The sequence below is a fragment of the Apodemus sylvaticus genome, chromosome 12 (genome assembly GCF_947179515.1).
Source record: "Apodemus sylvaticus chromosome 12, mApoSyl1.1, whole genome shotgun sequence".
NCBI lineage: Eukaryota > Metazoa > Chordata > Mammalia > Rodentia > Muridae > Apodemus > Apodemus sylvaticus.
The window spans coordinates 47528092-47548219 of NC_067483.1; the positions used below are offsets into that span (position 1 = coordinate 47528092).

The 20128-nt window shown below is 35.6% G+C and overlaps 1 protein-coding gene across 1 annotated transcript in view; it reads left to right on the forward strand.

Annotated features, from left to right (window-relative positions):
• Positions 1–20128, forward strand: part of LOC127697044 (potassium channel subfamily T member 2) — a 145034-nt gene that overhangs the window by 94599 nt on the left and 30307 nt on the right. Inside the window, exons 12-13 of the mRNA XM_052199920.1 lie at positions 4737–4909; positions 14488–14622. Of these exons, the coding sequence (XP_052055880.1) occupies positions 4737–4909; positions 14488–14622 (308 nt within the window). The remainder of the gene's footprint in view (positions 1–4736; positions 4910–14487; positions 14623–20128) is intronic.

Sequence of the window (20128 nt, forward strand, 5' to 3'; positions counted from 1 at the left end):
TAAACAATCTCTTGACTAAATGAGATTTACATGCATTTATGACTAGGCTGAAGCTGACATATCTCCTTCTCCCATTTTGTTTGTAGTTTTCTCCTCCTGCCTGAGTGTCTTAAAGAATCAGCTCAAAACAAAACACTCTGAGAATGTGAGCATTTTTTGCTCTTTTCCTTTGATGAGTTTTACTTGGGAGGAATGAGGAAACAGGTTGAGGCAGAATGACACAAACCCTAAAGAATTTTCAGGGCCTTTTGCATCATAAACAGGGATTTTTTTTTCTTTTACTGTTTATTCGTGTTTAAAATTATACCACCTGCACCCTTTCACAGCCTGTGCAACTTGAGAAAATCACAAATAAAGTTCATTTCACATATCTGTAAAATGAACATAATTTTAATGCTATGACTTCTGTAGTGTTCTTAGAAGGCCTATGTTATTACATTTAACTCAAGGTGTTTGATTACTGAGCTGGGTTTCCATACATTTTGTTAGTATTCTCGCTCTTTTCTTTGTTACAAATGCTGCCTGCTGCTCTTAAAGGAGATAGAATGTTTGTAAGCACCAGGCTTTAAATATCTGAAGTCAGCTTGTGCATGTTTGTTTCTCTTGCTCATAATTACCCCCATGTCATTTCTTTGGCATCAGGAATTCTATTTTTCTTTTTTTATTATTTTTATTTTGTCACATATTTGCTTGATTTACATTTTAAATGGTATGCCCTTTCCTCATTACTCCTCTGAAAACCCCCTACATATTAAAAAAAAAATAGTAACTTATTTTTGATTCTCTAGAATCTAGTTCTCTGGGGTCTCCCTCTATCAAATCTGATCCATATTACTATGGAAGGTGCATACACAAAAATCACCTTTTCGAAAATTGCAAGGGCAAAACCTTTCTCCCAAATCACCATTTCCTTAAGCCAGTAACCAGAATAACCTTTATTTTGACCTCTCTCCCAGAGGAATAATATAACCACAAAACTCAAAAATGACACCCATTTTTAAAATTAAAACAATCCAAAACAACTGAAGTAAACTAAAATACTGTATGTGCCTATTCTTAGGCATTTTCTATTTTGCCAAGCAAAATGAAAATGTGAAATTCCCATGGAGTCCATATTTGACAGAAATTTAAGTATCCTGTGAGGCATATTAGATCAATATATCTTTCCACGTGATTTGGAAAAATCTGTTTATAAATCTTTCCTAAAAGCAAATAATTCCACTTTTATAAATTCACAGTTCAATCCATCTCTGCCCTCTTTCTTGTTATACCATCTATCTGATCAGCTCTCTGCCTAGAGTCGCAGACATTTATAACCGATACCTGATCATAGAAGATAATTATCACTGCTCTTTCTACTTTTAGTGACTAGTTTTCCCTGTGCAAGTTCTGGCGAAAACCTACACATGATTCAGACAAAATCTGTATATAAATATTCCTTTTTTTCAGTTTCATGAGGTCCCATTATCAATTCATTTTTTCCTCTGTCTTTTTTATTAGATATTTGCTTTATTTACATTTCGAATAGTATTCCCTTTTCTAGTTACCCCTCTGAAAACCCCTATCCCATTCCACCTCCCCCTGCTTGCCAACCCCTCACCCCAGGAATTCTATTTTCCAAGGCCTTCCTTAGTATTTGATGTCTTTTCTTTTATTTGATTTTTGAAGCATTTGAGATTTCTGGTTAGCTTGCTAAATTAACAGATCTAATGTTTCAGTGTTGTTCATCTACATTGACCCCTTCTACAGGTAGATTTTCTTTTACACTTAGAATACATTTGATGTTTTCCTTTAAGATTGTTCTTAGCATACCATAAATTTTAGCCATCATGATTAGTGCCTGGACTCATTTCTAATGGACTCAAAGCTTTTCTTAACCTCATAGTTGTAGGGTGTGGAAACATCATCAGGAAACCAATAGAGTAGAACTGAATTATCTCCAAGTAACTAATCCAAATCTCACTGTAAGGTACAGCTCTCAGAGAAAGAGGGCAGGAGAAGACCTTTAAAAGCAGATTACCAAAAACCTTTTGCTACATTATTACAGGAAAATTAGGCAGTTTTATTGCTTCATGGCTATATGAGATTATTGGTTGTACCAGTAATATTAGACTGGTATTATAGGATTTGCTTTGAAAATGGATGTTTTCTTTGGGATTACAGGATGGCATTAATCAGTTGGTTCCATTGTGTCTCTGAAGTGTATGAATTAAGATGACCTCACCACTTTGTCCCAGTGTCAGCTGACTATTCTGGCCAAGGATTCTCAATACTATTTTCACATTGTCTCCTTGAATTTTCTTAACTGTGTCCCTTCCATATGTTCATAAATATAGTAATGATATTTCATGGATGTTGAAGTTCTAATTGTTCTAAGCATCAGCTCATCAGTATTCTCCAGCCCTTTTTCTTAGTGAACCCTGCTTGTTTTGTTGGTTATTTTATTTACATTTCAAAAGTTATACCCCTTCCCGGTTTCCCCTCCACAAACCCCATATCCCATCCCCTCCTCCCTGCTGCTTCTATGAGGGTGCTCCCCCACCCATCCACCCACCCATCCCTGCCTCATTGCCCTGATATTCCCATAGGCTGAGACACTGCGCCTTCACAGGACCAAGGGCCTCCCCTCCCATTAATGCCAACTAAGGCCATCCTCATATGCAGCTGGAGCCATGGGTCCCTCAGTGTGTACTCTTTGGTTGGTGGTTTCATTCCTGGGAGTTCTGGGGGGATCTGCTTGGTTGATGTTGTTATTCCTATGAGGTTGCAAACACCTCCAGTTCCTTCAGTCCTTCCCCAAACTCCTCCACTGGGGGTCGCTGTGCTCAGTCCCTGTGGTTGATGATTGGCTGTGAGCATCTGCATCTGTATTGGTCAGACTCTGGCAAAGCCTCTCAGGAGACAGCTATGTCAGCCTCCTGTCACCAAGCACTTCTTAGCTTCAGCAGTAGTGTCTGTGTACCTTCCCCGTTTTTCAAATATAGATTCTGTATATCAGAACTAAAATCTCCATACTGCATCTTTTGAAGATCTATGCCCCAATTCTTTACTGTTTCCTTCCTTTTTCTTCTACTTTTCTGGATTATTTCCCTACTGCCCCATTTTCAGTTGTTAGACTTTCTACCAATGAGATTTGGATGTTGACAAATTTCCCCTATTGTTTTCCCTTGGACTCCTTCTATTTTCCTCCTAAGGAGACAGTTTGCTTGGTTTCCAGTTCCATAGTAATCACTTTCTTAATGCCTTTGTCCTTCTGGTCACTATAAATATCTGTCATTATTATTGATATTCACTCTTTCTTCTTGGTTGATTCAGATCCCATAGTCTTGGCTGGTCTATGCTTTCATAATAATGTCTATGACTGTACCATTATGTTTATTCAGTGTTACAATTCACTGACTTCTCTGAGGCCCGTGGCTTGGACACTTTTACAAAAATCCTCAATCAATAATTATTTGAATAAGGTTCCTTTCTGATTGTGATTCCTATTTTAGCTTCTAGCTTTTAGTTTTGGCATGTATTTAGCACTTGAAATAAGATTTTCATCTCTGTTCTGCAATTGCTTCTCTCGGCTACATTAAATATGTAGCTTTCATTAATTTTTTTCAGCATTTGTTTTGGAAATTGAGATTGGTCTTTCAAACAAGTTCCGAGAGTGCTTCACTACTGGCTTGCATCTTTAGCTCCGAATTAACTTTTGACTTACATTGCTCAATTTGAGAGGCTATATAGGAATAAATATAGTATGTTTAAACAACTGCCTTGGATATTAAATAGGATTTTGTTAATTCTTTAAGTGCTTCTACTTTTTTAGTCAAACATAATTTACATTATTTTCTGAATCTAGTAACAGCAAAATCTGTAGTTTTCATAGGTCTTAATTGTTTTTATTCCCACGCTGTGCTTCATTTTCCCATTTTAAAAATAATTTTATTAAAGGATAACAGCAAAAGGATACTTCATAGTAATTAACAGAAAGAGAAATAACTAACATTAACTCAGGTAAATAAAAAGAAGTCCATGTAGAGACATATAATGGTGAAGAAAAAAAAACACTGCAGCCATTAGGCATGTGGATAATTGAGCTTAAAAGCTGACTTGATTTAGTAATGTTATTTAATTTCCTCTGAGTCTAACTTCTTAGGAATAGCCACATTTTTTCCCCAACAATTTTGTTCTCACCCAGCATTGTGATGAGTTCTGACCAAGTGCTGTGTTTTCTTTCTTGTGTGTTGCTTCTTTCTAGTTAAGCCTTGTCTGCACATAAACAACACAGTTTTCTTTTCTTTACTTTTACTCATCTTTTGTTTTTTGTTTCTTTTTTTTTTTTTTAATTTTTTTCTCATTTTATCACTCTAGGTAGCTAGGACTGGGAATATCCCTAAGGCTTTTTTTAATCATAACATTAATATGCGTTTGAAACAGAAGTCACATATCTATAAGAAAGCAGACAGTGTGTGGCTATACAGCAACAACTTTTAGCTTACACTACAACCAGTGCACACAGTCCTTTCTCAGCATCCAGCCGTGTACTTCCCACTCCTCTTCCTTATTGATCACACTTTTATTTCCTTCATCAAGTTGGAGAACTGGGCAAAGACAAATGCAATGGTGTTCCAATTTGCTAAATAAAAATTAGGTTGATAAATTTTACATAACCATATATCCTACATTCTCTCACCAAATTTTAGTGGTGTATAAAAATGGCATTTCTTTGTATAATTTTTCTTCTCTAGAGTTGCCAGCATAACTACTATGAGGACGCAAAAGCCTATGGATTCAAAAATAAACTAATTATAGTTGCAGCTGAAACAGCTGGAAATGGATTATATAATTTTATTGTACCTCTCAGGGCATATTATAGACCAAAGAAAGAATTAAATCCCATAGTTCTGCTATTGGATAACCCGTAAGTATATTTTAAGATACCCAGCCAGAATTTTTAATTTAATTGTACATTTCCTTAAATTTACTGATAGTTTTAAATCAGATACATTATGGTGCACAAATCATTGGGAGATAGAGTCTATGCTATGATGTTAACCGCTATTGGTTGGTGATCATGTTTTATCAATTCTAGTTAAATATCATTGCCAACTTTTACTTGAAATTAATATGTGAATGGTCACCTACTCATAGGACCAGTGGCTTTACTCATAGGACCAGTGGATAAGATGCTACTTAAATATCTATTGTAAATTTCCTTAATTTAATTAACAAACTTTAAAGATACCTGCTAAAACTGAGCAGTTTTGTTCTTTAGTCATTTGTTATCATTTATAACAATTGACATATTTGAGAAGCATTTATTGATGTGTCTTTGTGTTATACCATGGGATGTCACTGAATGTTTTACTTATGCTAATATTCATATACCATCAAAAACAAATTATGTTGTATCACAATGTTATGTCTGGAACTTTTTAGGGTGACTGACTTTGTTAAATATGACTACTTAAACATTTTGAAAATCCTACAAATCAATGCACAGGTTTCGGAATAAAGTGGTGAAAATATTTTACGTTCAAGTTACAATGCCCCTCACTCTAACTGTGAATAAATTGGTTGCTATGGGTGTGGTGTTAGAAGAAATTAAAGCATATGAAAGCAAACCTCAGTAGTGTGACAGTCAGGGTGAAGAATGTTTATAAGAGCAGAGGGATTGTCAAGCTTCTCCCAGGCTTTTTCAATACTCTGAATTCTGGAGGTACTCTGCAGAATAATTAAGTTGGTACTACAGACACTTTGGTTAACTAAGTCAAATGCTCAGTTTGGAGCTGTTTGTCAACACTACAAATGGAATTTAAGATAGGCAGAATTTCAGACTGTCATAAAGTGTCCTCACTGTGAATGACTAGATCAAACCAACTCAATTAAAGCCCCCCATCATAAAATCAAAAGTAAGAACCTTCAAAAGAAAAAGTGGGACTGTGTGCAGAGGATCCTCTGTCAGTCCTCAGGCCTAACCAGTCTGTCCTCTTCCTCACATTATTTAAGTATTAAATCTGGGGTCCTGAATCATAACTCTTCCCTAGGCCTCTAAAGTTATTCATTTTCTCTAAATTTAGGAGTGTTGTTCTGCTTATGGAACAGAGGTATACTCTTTTATATTCAGTCTCCAGTCTTGTGAAGTAATCTTAACTCAGTCATTGGTCTTTTACCTCAGGTTAGATATGCTACATATCTAACCTGAGCCAAGTCATCCCATTCTGTTTGATTTTGAATAAAAAGTCACTAATGTTTCAGATTCCTGGAGGATAGGTTTTTTTTTTTTCATCAGGATTTTATAGTCCTATGATTATTTATGTAGCCTTAATTTCTGAATGTGATTCATCACACATAATATTTGAAAACTGCCCTTCTCTGGTTTCCTTCACTATGTCCTTGTGAATGCCTATTGAGATAAATTAATAAAAAATAAAAATTAATTCAATATATAACAATAAAAGAAATGTAAAAATGAAGTATTAAAATGTAAATACAATTTATACTTTCAACACATAATAGGATGTTCAGAATGTTTGTAACTAGAAAGAATTGTACATTTCTGTGGTACATCAGTTAAGGTCTGGCACATTGAAAACATCTTTCCTGTGGCTCATCAGACCCACTCTGATCTTTCCACAGTTCATCAGAGTGTTGTCAGTTCTGATGGTTCTACCATCTGTTCTCCTTTGTTTGTAGTGCTAGAATGATTTCCAATATTTTGATTATAGCCTCTACCTTAAAGGTCATCTAGTTAAAAATTATCTGGAAGTCAAAGCTGGAATATATTATCCAAACTTAGACAAAATAAGTTCCAGATCCATGCTGATGCCATGTAATTTTTACACTGATCTTTTATTAGATCAATCAACCTCTTTGCATGCAGTACCTAAGTACTTCAGCTTATTTACAAACTATAGTAACATACAGTTTTATATCAGACAGAATTGAGATGATATCTAAACTGAGCCTCTAGAGCAGCCTGGGACACTTTTATTTTTTAAATTCTGTAGCCCCATCTTGCTTTCTCTTTAATTTAAAAAGTATAAGAAAATTCAAGTTATTCGGAGACTTAGATAATATATGTAATGTACTAGCATAAGATCTGGCATATGTGATAGCCTGAAAATGCTAGATTTTTCTTCCGCTATAAAAACCTTAACATTGTTACTATTTAAATTACTGAAAGGTCTTATGTAAAAATCCAGTTGATAAGGAAACAAGAGTCTGGAGATGTAGTTCAGTAGAAAGGTGCATGCCTAGTGTGTAAGATACCCCAAGCTCTGAACACATACTGCAAGTAAATGCGTGCACACACACACACACACACACACACACACATTGATATTAAGCACTTGAAACTAAATTTAAACTCTTTTATGTTTTTAAAAATTAGACATACATGGGTGTTTTGCCTTCCTGAATGTCTGTGCAACACTTGCCTGACTGGTACTGGTACTGTACATGGCGAAAATGGGTTGTATTCCCTGGACCTGGAGTCATAGAGCTGGGAGTTGCCCTGCCAGTGTTGGGAGTTATCCAGGCTCTCTGCTAAAGCAGCAGATGCTCTTAGCTACTGAGCCATCTCTTCCGACACTGACCTAACAATTACAAGAATAAAATGACTACTTAAATGTAGTTGTAAAATACTGATGAAATTAACTTTAATCATAAAAGTACATTACATTCTCTGCTTGATGTTGAAATAAAAATATTGTGCTTAATCGTTTGAACAGAAGGGGTTCTATTGAAATTTGCAAATCTACAAAATGTGTGATTTTAGTGTCTCGCAATGTTGATCTACTTAGTACTTTAATATATGTTCGGTATTGTGAGATATTTATGAAGGTATAAGATTTTATATTCACAGCCTGTGTTCTTATTAGACACTACACTCAGAGCCGCAATTCACAGACGGGCTTACTTATTACCATTTTAAATCATTGCCTGCTTTGTATATTTTTTGATTTTTTTTTAAAATTTATAACTGGTCATTTTGTCTGTTTAGTTTGGCTTTATAAATTTTATAAATTTATTAGATGTGCATCTACTTCCTCGACACACTTAGCATTAACTCTTAGATTTAAAAAAACTAAAATATTTCAGTACGTATAAAAAACTTGTTTTATATGTGGTATATAAATAACAACTGTTACATATATTTTCATATGATCACTTTTTCAGGAAGGTTATAGAACTTGATTCTTTTGTCATGCTTCTTTCATTTGGCTTCTAATAGAACAGATAGACTTCTCTATTTGACAGAGAGAAAATACACAGTTGTTTGTATTTTATTCATAATTTTTGTCTATATTAATCATTCCATCATACTTTGGAATAAATAAGAGACAAGGGACATATTTTCAATGGATGTTCCATGTGTCTTTTTATTTTCTCAATAATAATGCTTCTCAATGTAAAGTTATGCTTGCCAATTCACTGTCTCCCAATGAGAAGGAAAACTGACCAACTGTGTGTAACTAAATTACTAAGCAGTCTTACATATTAACTAATGTTATCAATTCATATAAATGAATAGCTATAAAATACATGAATGCAAAGTTGTATTTCTTTGTATTTCTAGTTTCTTTAAACCACAGATTTGTCTTTAGTTACTGTGTTTCACTGGGAGTCTGATTGACATGGTTTGGATGATTAGATTATCCCCTTGAGATTGCTGAAGTCACATAAAGATGAATCCATATCTGAAAGCAAGTTCTAAGAATTTGGAAGATATCTTATTCATTTTAAATATATGTTGTAAATACATCATAATTAAAATTCATGAGATTTCTTTAAAAAGACACTTGTAAAACTTACAGTTTATCATCTTTACCAGTCATGAGAGAAAAAAAAACTGCAATAATCTCATCTTGAATTTTATCTCTAAAATGACAGTGACTATAGTACAAAGTCTTATTTGCTCAAGAGACCTGAGTACAGTTTATTACTCAGAAAAATTTAAGTCACTTCCTGAATTTAGTGATTCAATTATTCAAGAGTTCCAAAAAGTATAGACTGGAGACCTCTTGAAGAAACAAAAACAAAAACAAAACACCCCCCCCCAAAACCCCAAAACCCAAAGACCTAAAAACTAAAAAAAATAAACGGCAGTAACATCAAAAACCTCAGGGAAATACTGTAAAAAATTGGAATAATCTAATCCTAAAAGAAGATTCGAGATTAAAATAGATATCATGGAAACCCATGTACAAATCTACAATTAATAACTATGAATGGTATCTAAAAAGGCAAAATCAAAAGATCTAGAAAATTAAAATTAGTTCAAAAGATACAATCAAAATGACTTTTTAGACCAAAGCCACCTTTATCTCTCAGAGCTTTTGGTGCTTGTATCTTTACCCACACTTCTGAAATTATGAAGTGTATCGAGAGGCATAAAATATTGCCCTCCTAATATTTTTTTGTCTATTTTTATTGGATATTTTCTTTTCAAATGTTATTCCCTTTCCCAGTTTCTCCCCCAGACACCCCTATCCAATTTCCCTCCCTCACTTCTATGAGGGTGTTCTCTCACTCATCCACTCCCTCCCCCGTCCGCACCCTCCCATTCCCCTACACTGGGGGGGGGGCATTGAGCATTCACAAGACCAAGGACCTATTCTCTCATTGAAGCCAGACAAGGCCTTCCTCTGCTACACATGTGGCTGGAGCCATGGGTTCCTCCATGTATACTCTTGGGTTGGTGGTTCAGTCCCTGGGAGCTTGGGGAGGGGGGATCTGGCTGGTTGATATTGTAGTTCTTCTTAAGTGGTTGCAAACCCCTTCAGCTGCCCTCCTAATGTTTAGAAGCAAGAAAGTGTCTAGAAATTGAATTGAAATCTCCATCCTAAACCCTGTAAATACATGTCTTAAAATATTGATTAAGAAGTTTAAAGATGGTTAAATACTGAATAATATTCACTCTATTTTTGCTTGATATATTGGTTAAACTGATGCTCAAAAGTCATCTAATGGTGAGCATACCAATATTATATGTACAATAAACTAGTAATGATTACAAAAAGTTTATGTGATTTATGAATTAAACAATTCTGAATTTTCAAACAGAATTGTGTCAATTTAATACAATATAATAGTACTGTTCCTTTAAATATTACAAATAAGTTGAATATCCAGAAGAATTCAGTCAACATTTTAACACTATCATCATTGGGAAGTTTGCTTTTCTATTACATTGCCATATTAAACTTTATTTTTCTTCGGAGTTGAAAGAGATAGGAGGGAAATCAATAGGAAGACAATAGTTAGGAACAGAATTGATCCAACTGAGAATCATCATCTGGGAAACTGCAAGTTTTTCTCTCATTACCTTGACCTGGAATTTCCCTCCTGTCTCATTCATGCCAAATTGCTTCTCATCTGCCAACACCCAAAGTAAATATTATCTCTCTGTAATATTCCCCAATTTTGTTTCCTGGGTGCTCCCAGGATTATTTTTGCTTTAGAAAAAAATTGCATTCTTATGGTTTTCTGTATGCATTTAAAATTTAACATGATATAAATTGATTGGCTACTCTTTAATATGAAATAATACACTTAAAAGTTCATTGACCAGTTTTTGGGTCTATATATGCTCAGTGAATGCATGCATGAATTAGAGCTTCCTGGGACCAAACTACCAACCGGAGTACACGTGGAGACTCCAGTGCATATGTAGCAGAGGATGGCCTTGTCAGACACCAATGAGGGGAGAGGCCATTGGTCCTGTGAAGGCTGGATGCCCCAGTGTAGAGGAATGCCAGGTCAGGAAATTTAGAGGGGGGGTGGTCAGCAGGGGGAGGGAGGACGGGATAGGGCGTTTACAGAGGGGAAATGAGGAAAGGGGATAACATTTGAAATGTAAATAAAGCAAATATCTAATTAAAAAATTTAAAAAGAGCTATAAAGTGGATGTAACTTATTAAGCAAGATTAAAGTCTATGGTTCTTTCCTTTGCTGTGCTTACATGTAAAGATTTCAGTTATAATTAACATTTGCTCAAAAGTGTACCTGGGTAAGACAGTAAAGTCAAAGGCGATATAGTGTCAATGCAACTTTATGCAACAGTTTTTCATGCGTATATAGACTATACACTAGATACATAAGACGCGAAGTATGATGTGATTATATATACACATATATATGTATATGTATATATACATATTCATTAGAGAAAGCTTTCTTGAAACTCAAGCTTATTGATTACTCTTTGGAGTCATTTGTAGTGCTTAAGGTGATCTGAGAACCCTTTGCTCTTCATTGTCAAATTCTCTTCTGCATTGGGTAACTGAAATAGTAAGTATTGTCTTAATCAAGAGTAATATCTGTATTTTTTCAGAATTATGCCATAATGTTTCTGATTTATAACTCACAGTTCTTAATGTATCATATGAATTGCACGAGAAGTGCAATTATATTCTCAAGCAAAAGGTTGATCGATGTAGGATGTATCTTGACTTTGGTTTTGGAATTGCAAACTAAACAAACTTGCTTCCCTTCCCTAGAAGTGCTGCCCCTGTTGTGACACTGTGTTTCATTTTGTAACCCATCTGCTACATAGGCCAGATATGCATTTTCTGGATGCAATCTGTTGGTTTCCAATGGTTTACTACATGGTGGGCTCTATTGACAAGTAGGTGACAATGTCTATGGCACATGACAAGTGTAGTGTCCTGTGATCTGTCAAGTGCTGTGTCTTGTTCCTGCATGATGAGTGTACTTTGTCGTGTTGGTACAGTAAATATGGTGACCTATGCATGCAGAGCACATGCCCCTGGGCTGTGTCCCCCCATCATACTGCTAAGCTGTAATCCATTGCTGAATTGCAACAGACCCTGCTGCATGTCAAATTGATCAGGTTCACACATTTGCAAATCTGTTTCAATCTTGCAGCTTTTGCAAAAGCCGCATTTTTTGCAGTAATGTTATTGATAAAGTGGCATCCAAAAGTACTTTAAAATTCCACATTGCAATGCAGTGTGACCATTTCCATACTTTCAATGTAAGTAGTAACAATTTCTTGAAAATTTATTCAAGAAAATTTCACAATTCATAATTAAATCACTTGATAATTAAAAGATTATGTTATGCATGCAATTACGCAGTGAATTAACATAAAATATGAAATATACATAAACATTTTTGTGACACCATTAATCAGAAAAATAAATTAACACCAGATTAATAGCATGAAAAACTGTAAAATATCTGTGATGGCCAAAAAGAAAACTAGAATATTAAATTCCAAAGAAGAAGATAAAAGAGGATTGATTGATTGTGGACTATTAATTATTGAAAGTTGGTCACCATATCTATATGCACGTGTGTGTACTAGAGAGGGAATTATATATGGAGTGTCCCTGTATAATTCTTGTTAGCTTACATTTGAAATTTTCATAAAAATAAAAACCATTTAAACGAGAATATTTCCTCACACTTGCAAATTTCACATTTTCCAACTTGGAAAATCTGAGTCATGTAAAAGTAAAAAGGCATCCCTGGTGAGAGTGTGTCACTCCGATGGCTTTTATTGGCTGCTATTGCCATCTGGTGGCTGTTTAGAGTAAAGCAGCATGCTTTTAAAAAGGGGCTATGGGCGATTAAAAAGCAGAAATATATCAGAGAGAAGATACCCAGGACTCATAAGAATACGTTCATAGCCTACTCAGAAAAGCTAGAATGTTAATTAGAAAATTTAAAGCCTATGAACCAGACTATTCTACATGTTTCATTAATATTATCCCAACCTTTTGTATTATCTCTAAATTCTAATGCATCTTTAAATAATAATTCACGGTCCTGAGTTACTACCGCAGGACATACTTTAAGGATGAAGTCAACAGATGCACTTGAAATCAGGGTGCTTCAAGAATCTTAGAACAAGCTCTCCTAGCAAAATGTTTGTCTAGCGTTATCTTCTGTTTTCAAAATTTCAAAATCATTTTGGCTCTGTCTTGATAAAACCAACTTCTTACCGGTGTATGTTGCTCTTGTTCTATAACATTATAGGAGAGAATTTTGATGTAGAAAAGTCTGTAAAGGCTGAAAATGCAAGGAAATACCTTGAAAGTCTTAAGTGAATAAAAGAGAATGAGACTGAGTCATCACCAAATTCTCCATAAGGGACCACATCTTACATTTTCTGTGTTGCTGTCACTTAAATTAAGGAGTTGCGCATGCTGAAAGGCATGTTACTGCTAGCAAAAAGTCCCAGTCCCTGCTGGGTCATTTCTAAAATATCATTTAATCGATTCAGGAAAAAGTACAGTGAATTTCCTACACAAAAGGGAAATCTAGAACACTAGGAGTTTATCTTGAGGATCATTGTATTGATTGGCTGTCACGAGTCTGTCCTCTTTTCTCATGGGGAATTTAGTTTGGGAAGAAATGTTCTGTAAACAGTTTCAGCTATAAAATATCAGTCTGAGAGAAAAGCACCAAATTTAAGTGCAGTATTTGTCTCCCCACCAAACCCCCAGATTATTCCTAGAGGTCTTAGGCTGAGGCTTTCATAATCACCCTCTGAGGTCTGTTAACCCCTCATGAGCTTTTCTGAAATGTCTGGAAACTATCTTCAATTAATATCAGTAGTGACTGCATTTTTTTTTTTTACATTTTAAGTCTGTTAGTTTAAATCAGGAGATGTGGACATTAACTGATATTCTTATTTGTCCCCACCAATCCTTGTAACTCCCTGATCCGTTTACTAGGTCAAGTTTAGTCTCACCCCATTTTTTTGTCCTGTTTTTCTAATCTGTACAAAGCAAAGACATTGAGACTAGCAGATGCCCAGGTTCAGCTTTAATGGTAAACATCCCTTTCTTTAACTTGCAGGGAAGATGCCAGTCAATACATTTTACAGATATAAGAATAAAAACTGACCAGAATAGTCCACAACTACTTATACCCTAGTTTTTCTAGTTACCCAATAGAGACAAAGAAACTTAGACTAGTCAATTTCTTGTTAAAAACTTGTTTTCACACATACACACACACACACATACACACACACACAAACACACACAACTCAATTGTAATGTAGAAACAAATGACAATAAATATATATATATATTCATAGCATATACTTTATATTTCTACATTAGCTTATTGTCTAAATTAATATAGCCATTTCCCCTCTTATGCTCTCATCAATAGCAACTTGGCAACTTGGACCACTTAGAATGTTTTGTCCTTGAAATAATACACTAGCTATAAGCATGAATCATTGTCATACATTCTATTTAACTGTTTATATACTGTTACTGAGCACAGATTCCAAATATGGATGCTTTGCAACTGCTAGTATCTGATGAATCCTGAACTTCATATGAGCACATCATATAGCTTTACAGTTCCCATTCATGTCTATCTGTATTCTCTATAACTTCAGCTATAAGAATGCATACATAAGCCTACAAATAAGCTCATTTAGGTGCTAAGTGCAGTATTGCTGTTTATTTAAAGACCTTCTTTTTTTGTTCTTGTGAATTTTCATCAAAGCCTAGATGATTTGCTCAGGTGTGGAGTGACCTTTGCTGCCAACATGGTGGTTGTGGACAAAGAAAGCACCATGAGTGCAGAGGAAGATTACATGGCAGATGCCAAGACGATTGTGAATGTGCAGACTCTGTTCAGGTATGCATCGGGAGCCTAGCCTTGTTATCCTTTATGTTGTGGTTTCTATAAGTAATGTATTTGATTCTATCTGTGCATGAGGAATGGACATGGGACATGGAAACTGACCTTAGAGTGTCTGTTTATTCATTTGATCATGAAGCATGTAGTACATAATGTGACTGGTACACAATAAAGTGAATAATTCTTCCCTTAAATAACGATGTATTTTGTTTCTATACTTCATAATAAATTCTTTAAAATATAATGTACAGTAACTGTTATGATTCAGGACAGACTGTGTTCTGATTTGTGTTTCTTTCCTAGCAGTGACCCAAGACTTGCCTGTATCTAGAATGCAATATTGTCAGGCAGTAATCTATTCGGGATAGGAATGAACTTGCAATCTTATTGTCGCTCTTTCACATCTTTCATTAAACTAGTGCAGGTGTAAATATCCATTTTGGTAATCACTGAGCATGGACAGATATACTTGAGAGAAGACTTGGGAGAAGTGGAGTAAGAAGCACTTATAAATCACAAGTCACTTGGGATTGCTCTAGAATCATTTGAAAACTTCACTGGAAAGTTTCCATTTTGTGAATGAGTTTTAGATGCCCAAAGGAAATGTGTAGCCTACTGAATTATAAAGATAATTCAAATATCCTCAACTATTTCTCCATGCTTCCCTTCATCTTCCTACCTTCATTGGTAACAACGACTATGTCACAATCAAGTACTTCTGTTTACCGATTGAGCTCATAGTTCACAGGGAGAAACTTAGGTGTGAGTCTCAGAGTAACAAATTGAATTATGATTTTATGAACTTTCCTTCTGAAAATCTCAACGTATCACAAGTCTACTTACAATTTATATATTCATAAAACATAATTAGTTTGATATCAAGGTATTAAAAGCCTATCATTCCTTAGAACATACTTGGTATTTTTAAAGTATGTATTAGACATTGTGCATGATAATTAGAGCTACATAGTTGCCAGTTTCATGTAACAGAATGGAAAATCATAAAAGCAAGCTATTACAGAGAGCAGCAAAGGCCATCTGGTACAGTGTCCACCTGGAGTCTCTCCTGACATCATTAACTTTACTACCTGAGTGTGTTCCTAACCTAATAGAAATTCAGTTTCCCACATCTATAATCCTGAGAAAATTAATTAACTTGCCTTGAAATGGCAATAACCGTTAAAGATGAAACATGTAAATAATCTGTTGTAACCACACCCAGAAAATTTGCATAAGAACTTCTAGCTCTAATAGGAAGAATGTACACTGTAAAGTTCTTACAGTGTAGTAGTTCATGCAGAATACAGGTAATAAAATTGCCCAGAATCGTTCATTGAAAACTGATGTATGCCATATTAAAAATGTAATCCTTATAAGCAACTTCTTTAGAGAATAAAGAGAAAGTACATTAATGATGAGGTTCACAGATAGCAATATACATTTTCCTTCCACGTTTTGCAAAAGATAATTAAAGTTTTTATAAAAGAAAGTTTTCAAACTAAATGTGTTATTTTACTTACTGTGTGCTATGTTTAATTTCATTATAACAGATATAGAATTGCTTTAATCTTTATGATCTGCTCTTTGAATGAATTATTTGATTCCAAGATAGTAATAAATCATTGTCTTTTTGAAAGGCATGAACATATTAATTACTCATTTCTAACTAACAGGCAAGAGTCATTTAGAGAAGATATATACCACTAGACAACTGACCACAAATCAGCCCTTCTCTGAACCTGGCTGATGGATGAATGGGTGAATAAATGAATGAGTGAGTGAGTGAGCATTGGATGATATTTCAAACACTAATTTCCTTTTATAAGGAGTCCTGGATCCTCCACAAAGAATTACAGCCAACTAGGATTTCTAAGAACAGGAGAAATTGTCTTCTCCAGGAAAGGGAATGGCAATTGGTTATCCAGTTCCAAGTGGTTAGCCTTGTGCATATAACCTTATAGGGAGTGATCAAGTTGTGTTAATATATTTAGGACCATATGCATCATAAATAAAAAGAAACCAATGCCACTGAAAGAGAGCAGCAGACGTTATAGGGGAGGATTTTATGGTAGCAAAGAGAATGGAGAATTAATACCATTTTAAATCTCCAAAATAAATAAAATAGATTTATTTCAGAAGCTGCATAATTTTTAACGCATTTGGGGTGAATTGAGTCTAGCAGAATTTAACAAGAGCTGGTAATCAAATAATTTAAAATGAATTTCCTTTTTTGGTGTTTATTTGTTTGTGGGTCCTGTAGAGACATAGTTATTTCAAAATGTACATAAAAATATATTTTTCAGGGAAAATTTTTTGAATTTTTGGATTGAGTTATGAATCTATAACTTTGCTTGTAAAGCTATTTTAGTCTTTTTTATTACATATATTCTCTATTTACATTTCAAATGTTGTCCCCTTTCCTTATTTCTCCTGCCCCCCGCAAAAAATCCCCTAATCCACCCCCTTCCCCCTGCTCACCAATGCAGACACTCCTGCTTCTCTGTCCTGGCATTCCCCTACACTGGGGCATCGAGCCTTCTCAGTACGAAGGAAGGGCTTCTCCTCCCTTGTCCAACAAGGCCATCTTCTGCTGCATATGCATCTGGAGCCATGGGTCCCTTTATGGGTACTCTTTCTTAGTGGTTTAGTTCCTGGGAGATCTGGGGGAGTTAGTTAAATGAGGGGTTTTCTCCCTCTACTGAGTCTGAATATCAGTTCTTCAGCCTGTATTTTACTTTGTCTTTTTTTTTTTTTTTTGTTAAATAGAGCTGAGGACCGAACCCAGGGCCTTGAGCTTGCTAGGCAAGCGCTCTACCACTGAGTTAAATCCCCAACCCCTCAGCCTGTATTTTAATTCACAGATCCTAGCCAAGAAACTCGACAACTTTCAGAATAGAATTAAGTTTTGTATTTTCCCCCTCTCTATATATTATATTATATTATTTATTTCTAATAACAGACCAACCTAAAGTCTCCACCACTTCTCGCATTTTCAAGCTTACCCTGAAAACATCTCACCCTGGTCTCCACGATGTTGCTGGCAGACATCCCATGCCTAGCCCGCATACCTCAGTGATAATGAAAAGCCAAGTTTATCTGTCTTAAATCTATCTTCTCTCTCCCAACAGCTACTGGAGTCTCTCTTTCACCTGGCTGAAACCTTTCTTAGTTTTAGTTGTAAAAACTAAGAAAATTGCCCTTCAGTTTCCTTCTGAGTCCACTTTAATTTCTGCAAAACTAAGAAAATTATATTATAAGGAAACTTATGTTCTCCTGCAAGAGGATAAAGGAAAGGAAATATAAAAGTACCAAGACATAGGAAATGAGTCGATCAGTGGCAAGTCAAATTAATTAGCACTAATCTGTGATGTAAATCCCTCTGTTGGATTTGAATTAGCATTTGTGTGTTCTGGCAGTTTAGCAGGCAAGGTTTGGCCACTCATCCCTTCATACCAGCTAAGATATTGTCAATTATCCTTTACCCAAAGCACCCTGGGATGTGTTTTAGCTTACAAATTCCAGCATGCTTTTGAAGAGCTCAAGGAAGGTACCTTGAAGCACAAAGCAGAGAACAATGAGGAACAACGCTTAGTGGCTTGCTTTCCCTGAGGTGTCCAGCTTTCTTTCTTTATACAACCAGACTCACCTCCCTAGGAATGACATCACCCATAGTGGACTGTAGCCTCAAACATCAATTAACAATGAAGAAAATGCCTCACAGACAAGGTTCTGAAAGCAACCCTTCAACATAGGCTCCCTTTTCTTATACCTGTAAAGTCACCAAACTTGAGCCACCTGTATGGCAGAAGGAATGGTGAAAGCACAAACATGAAAATTAATCAAGTATATGGAATAAAACATCAGGGAAAAAAAAAGGATCCACAAATCCAAATTTCATCTTCGGAGTGTTTTTGTGACATTTCAATTTAAATAACCTAATAATTAGGTTATGGGGCAAATGCTTACAGAATTGAACAAACCTGCCCATCGTATGGTCCCACTCAACGTTGTCTCTACTTTGTGCCCATAAGGCAGTCAGAAATTGTCCCTGCTCTTCTAGGTGATCACTTCTGTTCCAAGATACTCCCTAGTCGTCATGGACAATTACCTTCATGGTGAGGGGTGGAAATGTTCATTGTTACTTTTTTTTTTTACAGAAAACTGTGCATTATTGATATGTTCAATAGCAAGTAGCTATGCTAAGAATACATTCTGTTTTGTAAAGAAAACTACAAAGGCATCCATAAAACCTGTATGTGCCTAGATTTAATTATGTAAGAAAAGACAGATCAAAACTGAAGAAACCCCCTCATTTCTTTACCAGAGATCATTTCAGGAATTGTCTTAATCAATCTCTGGTTAAAACATAAGCATTTTTAGTATATCCAGCAAGAAGATCATATTCTTAAATAAATCAAATACATGGAATAATTGGTTTTCCTGCAAAGACAATTAGGATTCCCTTCTTTTTGTTTTCACTGCCCAATCTTGAGAAATTTAGGGTGATATTCCAATGTTTATGTGAAAATTCCTGAAAAAAAAGTCTCTGCCTTAAGCACATACAAACAGAATGCAAGTTTTGACTACCATGTGTTAGGTAAACTGAGGCAAGCATCTCTTGGGGGCCAGTGCTTAAAGCTGGTGACTGGGGGTGGATCCAAATACTTACAGGAGCTGCTGCCTATGGCAGCCAGTGGCTAAATAAGTTATTCAGCAGACTTTTTTCTGTGGGGACAAAGTCTAATTTAATGGGACTGGCAGTCCCTGGTTCCAGCAGTAATACCATGAGCTCTTTTAACTCTTTGGGGCCAGTGAGAAAGAGAAGGAAAGAAAACTCTCTCTCTCTCTTCTCTCTCTCTCTCTCTCTCTCTCTCTCTCTCTCTCTCTCTCTTTCTCTCTCTCTCTCTCTCTCTTTCTCTCTCTCTCTCTCTCTCTCTCTCTCTCACATAGACACACACACACAAAAGTGAGTGTATGAAGCAAAAGGCAGAGTTCAATAATATATGCAAATACATGTGTACAATGTATACATGCAAACATACATGTGTACATACATACATACATGCATGCACACATACATGCATAGAAACCTATAGATATACACATTTACAGATAGAATGGTGTATTAGTCAGGGTTGTTTAGAGTCACAGAAAGTATGGGTAGTCTCTATATAGTTAGGGAATTTGTCGATGACTTATACCTTGTAGTCCAACTCCCCAACAATGGTCAGCAGCATCTGTGGATGAAAGTCTAAGGATCTAGCAGTTGCTCAGTACCACGAGTCAGCTGTGGATGGAGGTCCAAGGATCTAGCAGTTGCTCGATCCCACAAGGCAAACAGACAAGGAAGAGTGAGTGAGTCTTCCTTCTTCCAATGTCCTTATATAGATCTCCAGCAGAGGGTGTGGCCCAGATTAAAGGCCTGTGCCACCATGCCTTTTATCCCAAATGACCTTGAACTCGGAGATCTCCTTGTCTTAATCTTCTGAAATTCATAGCCACT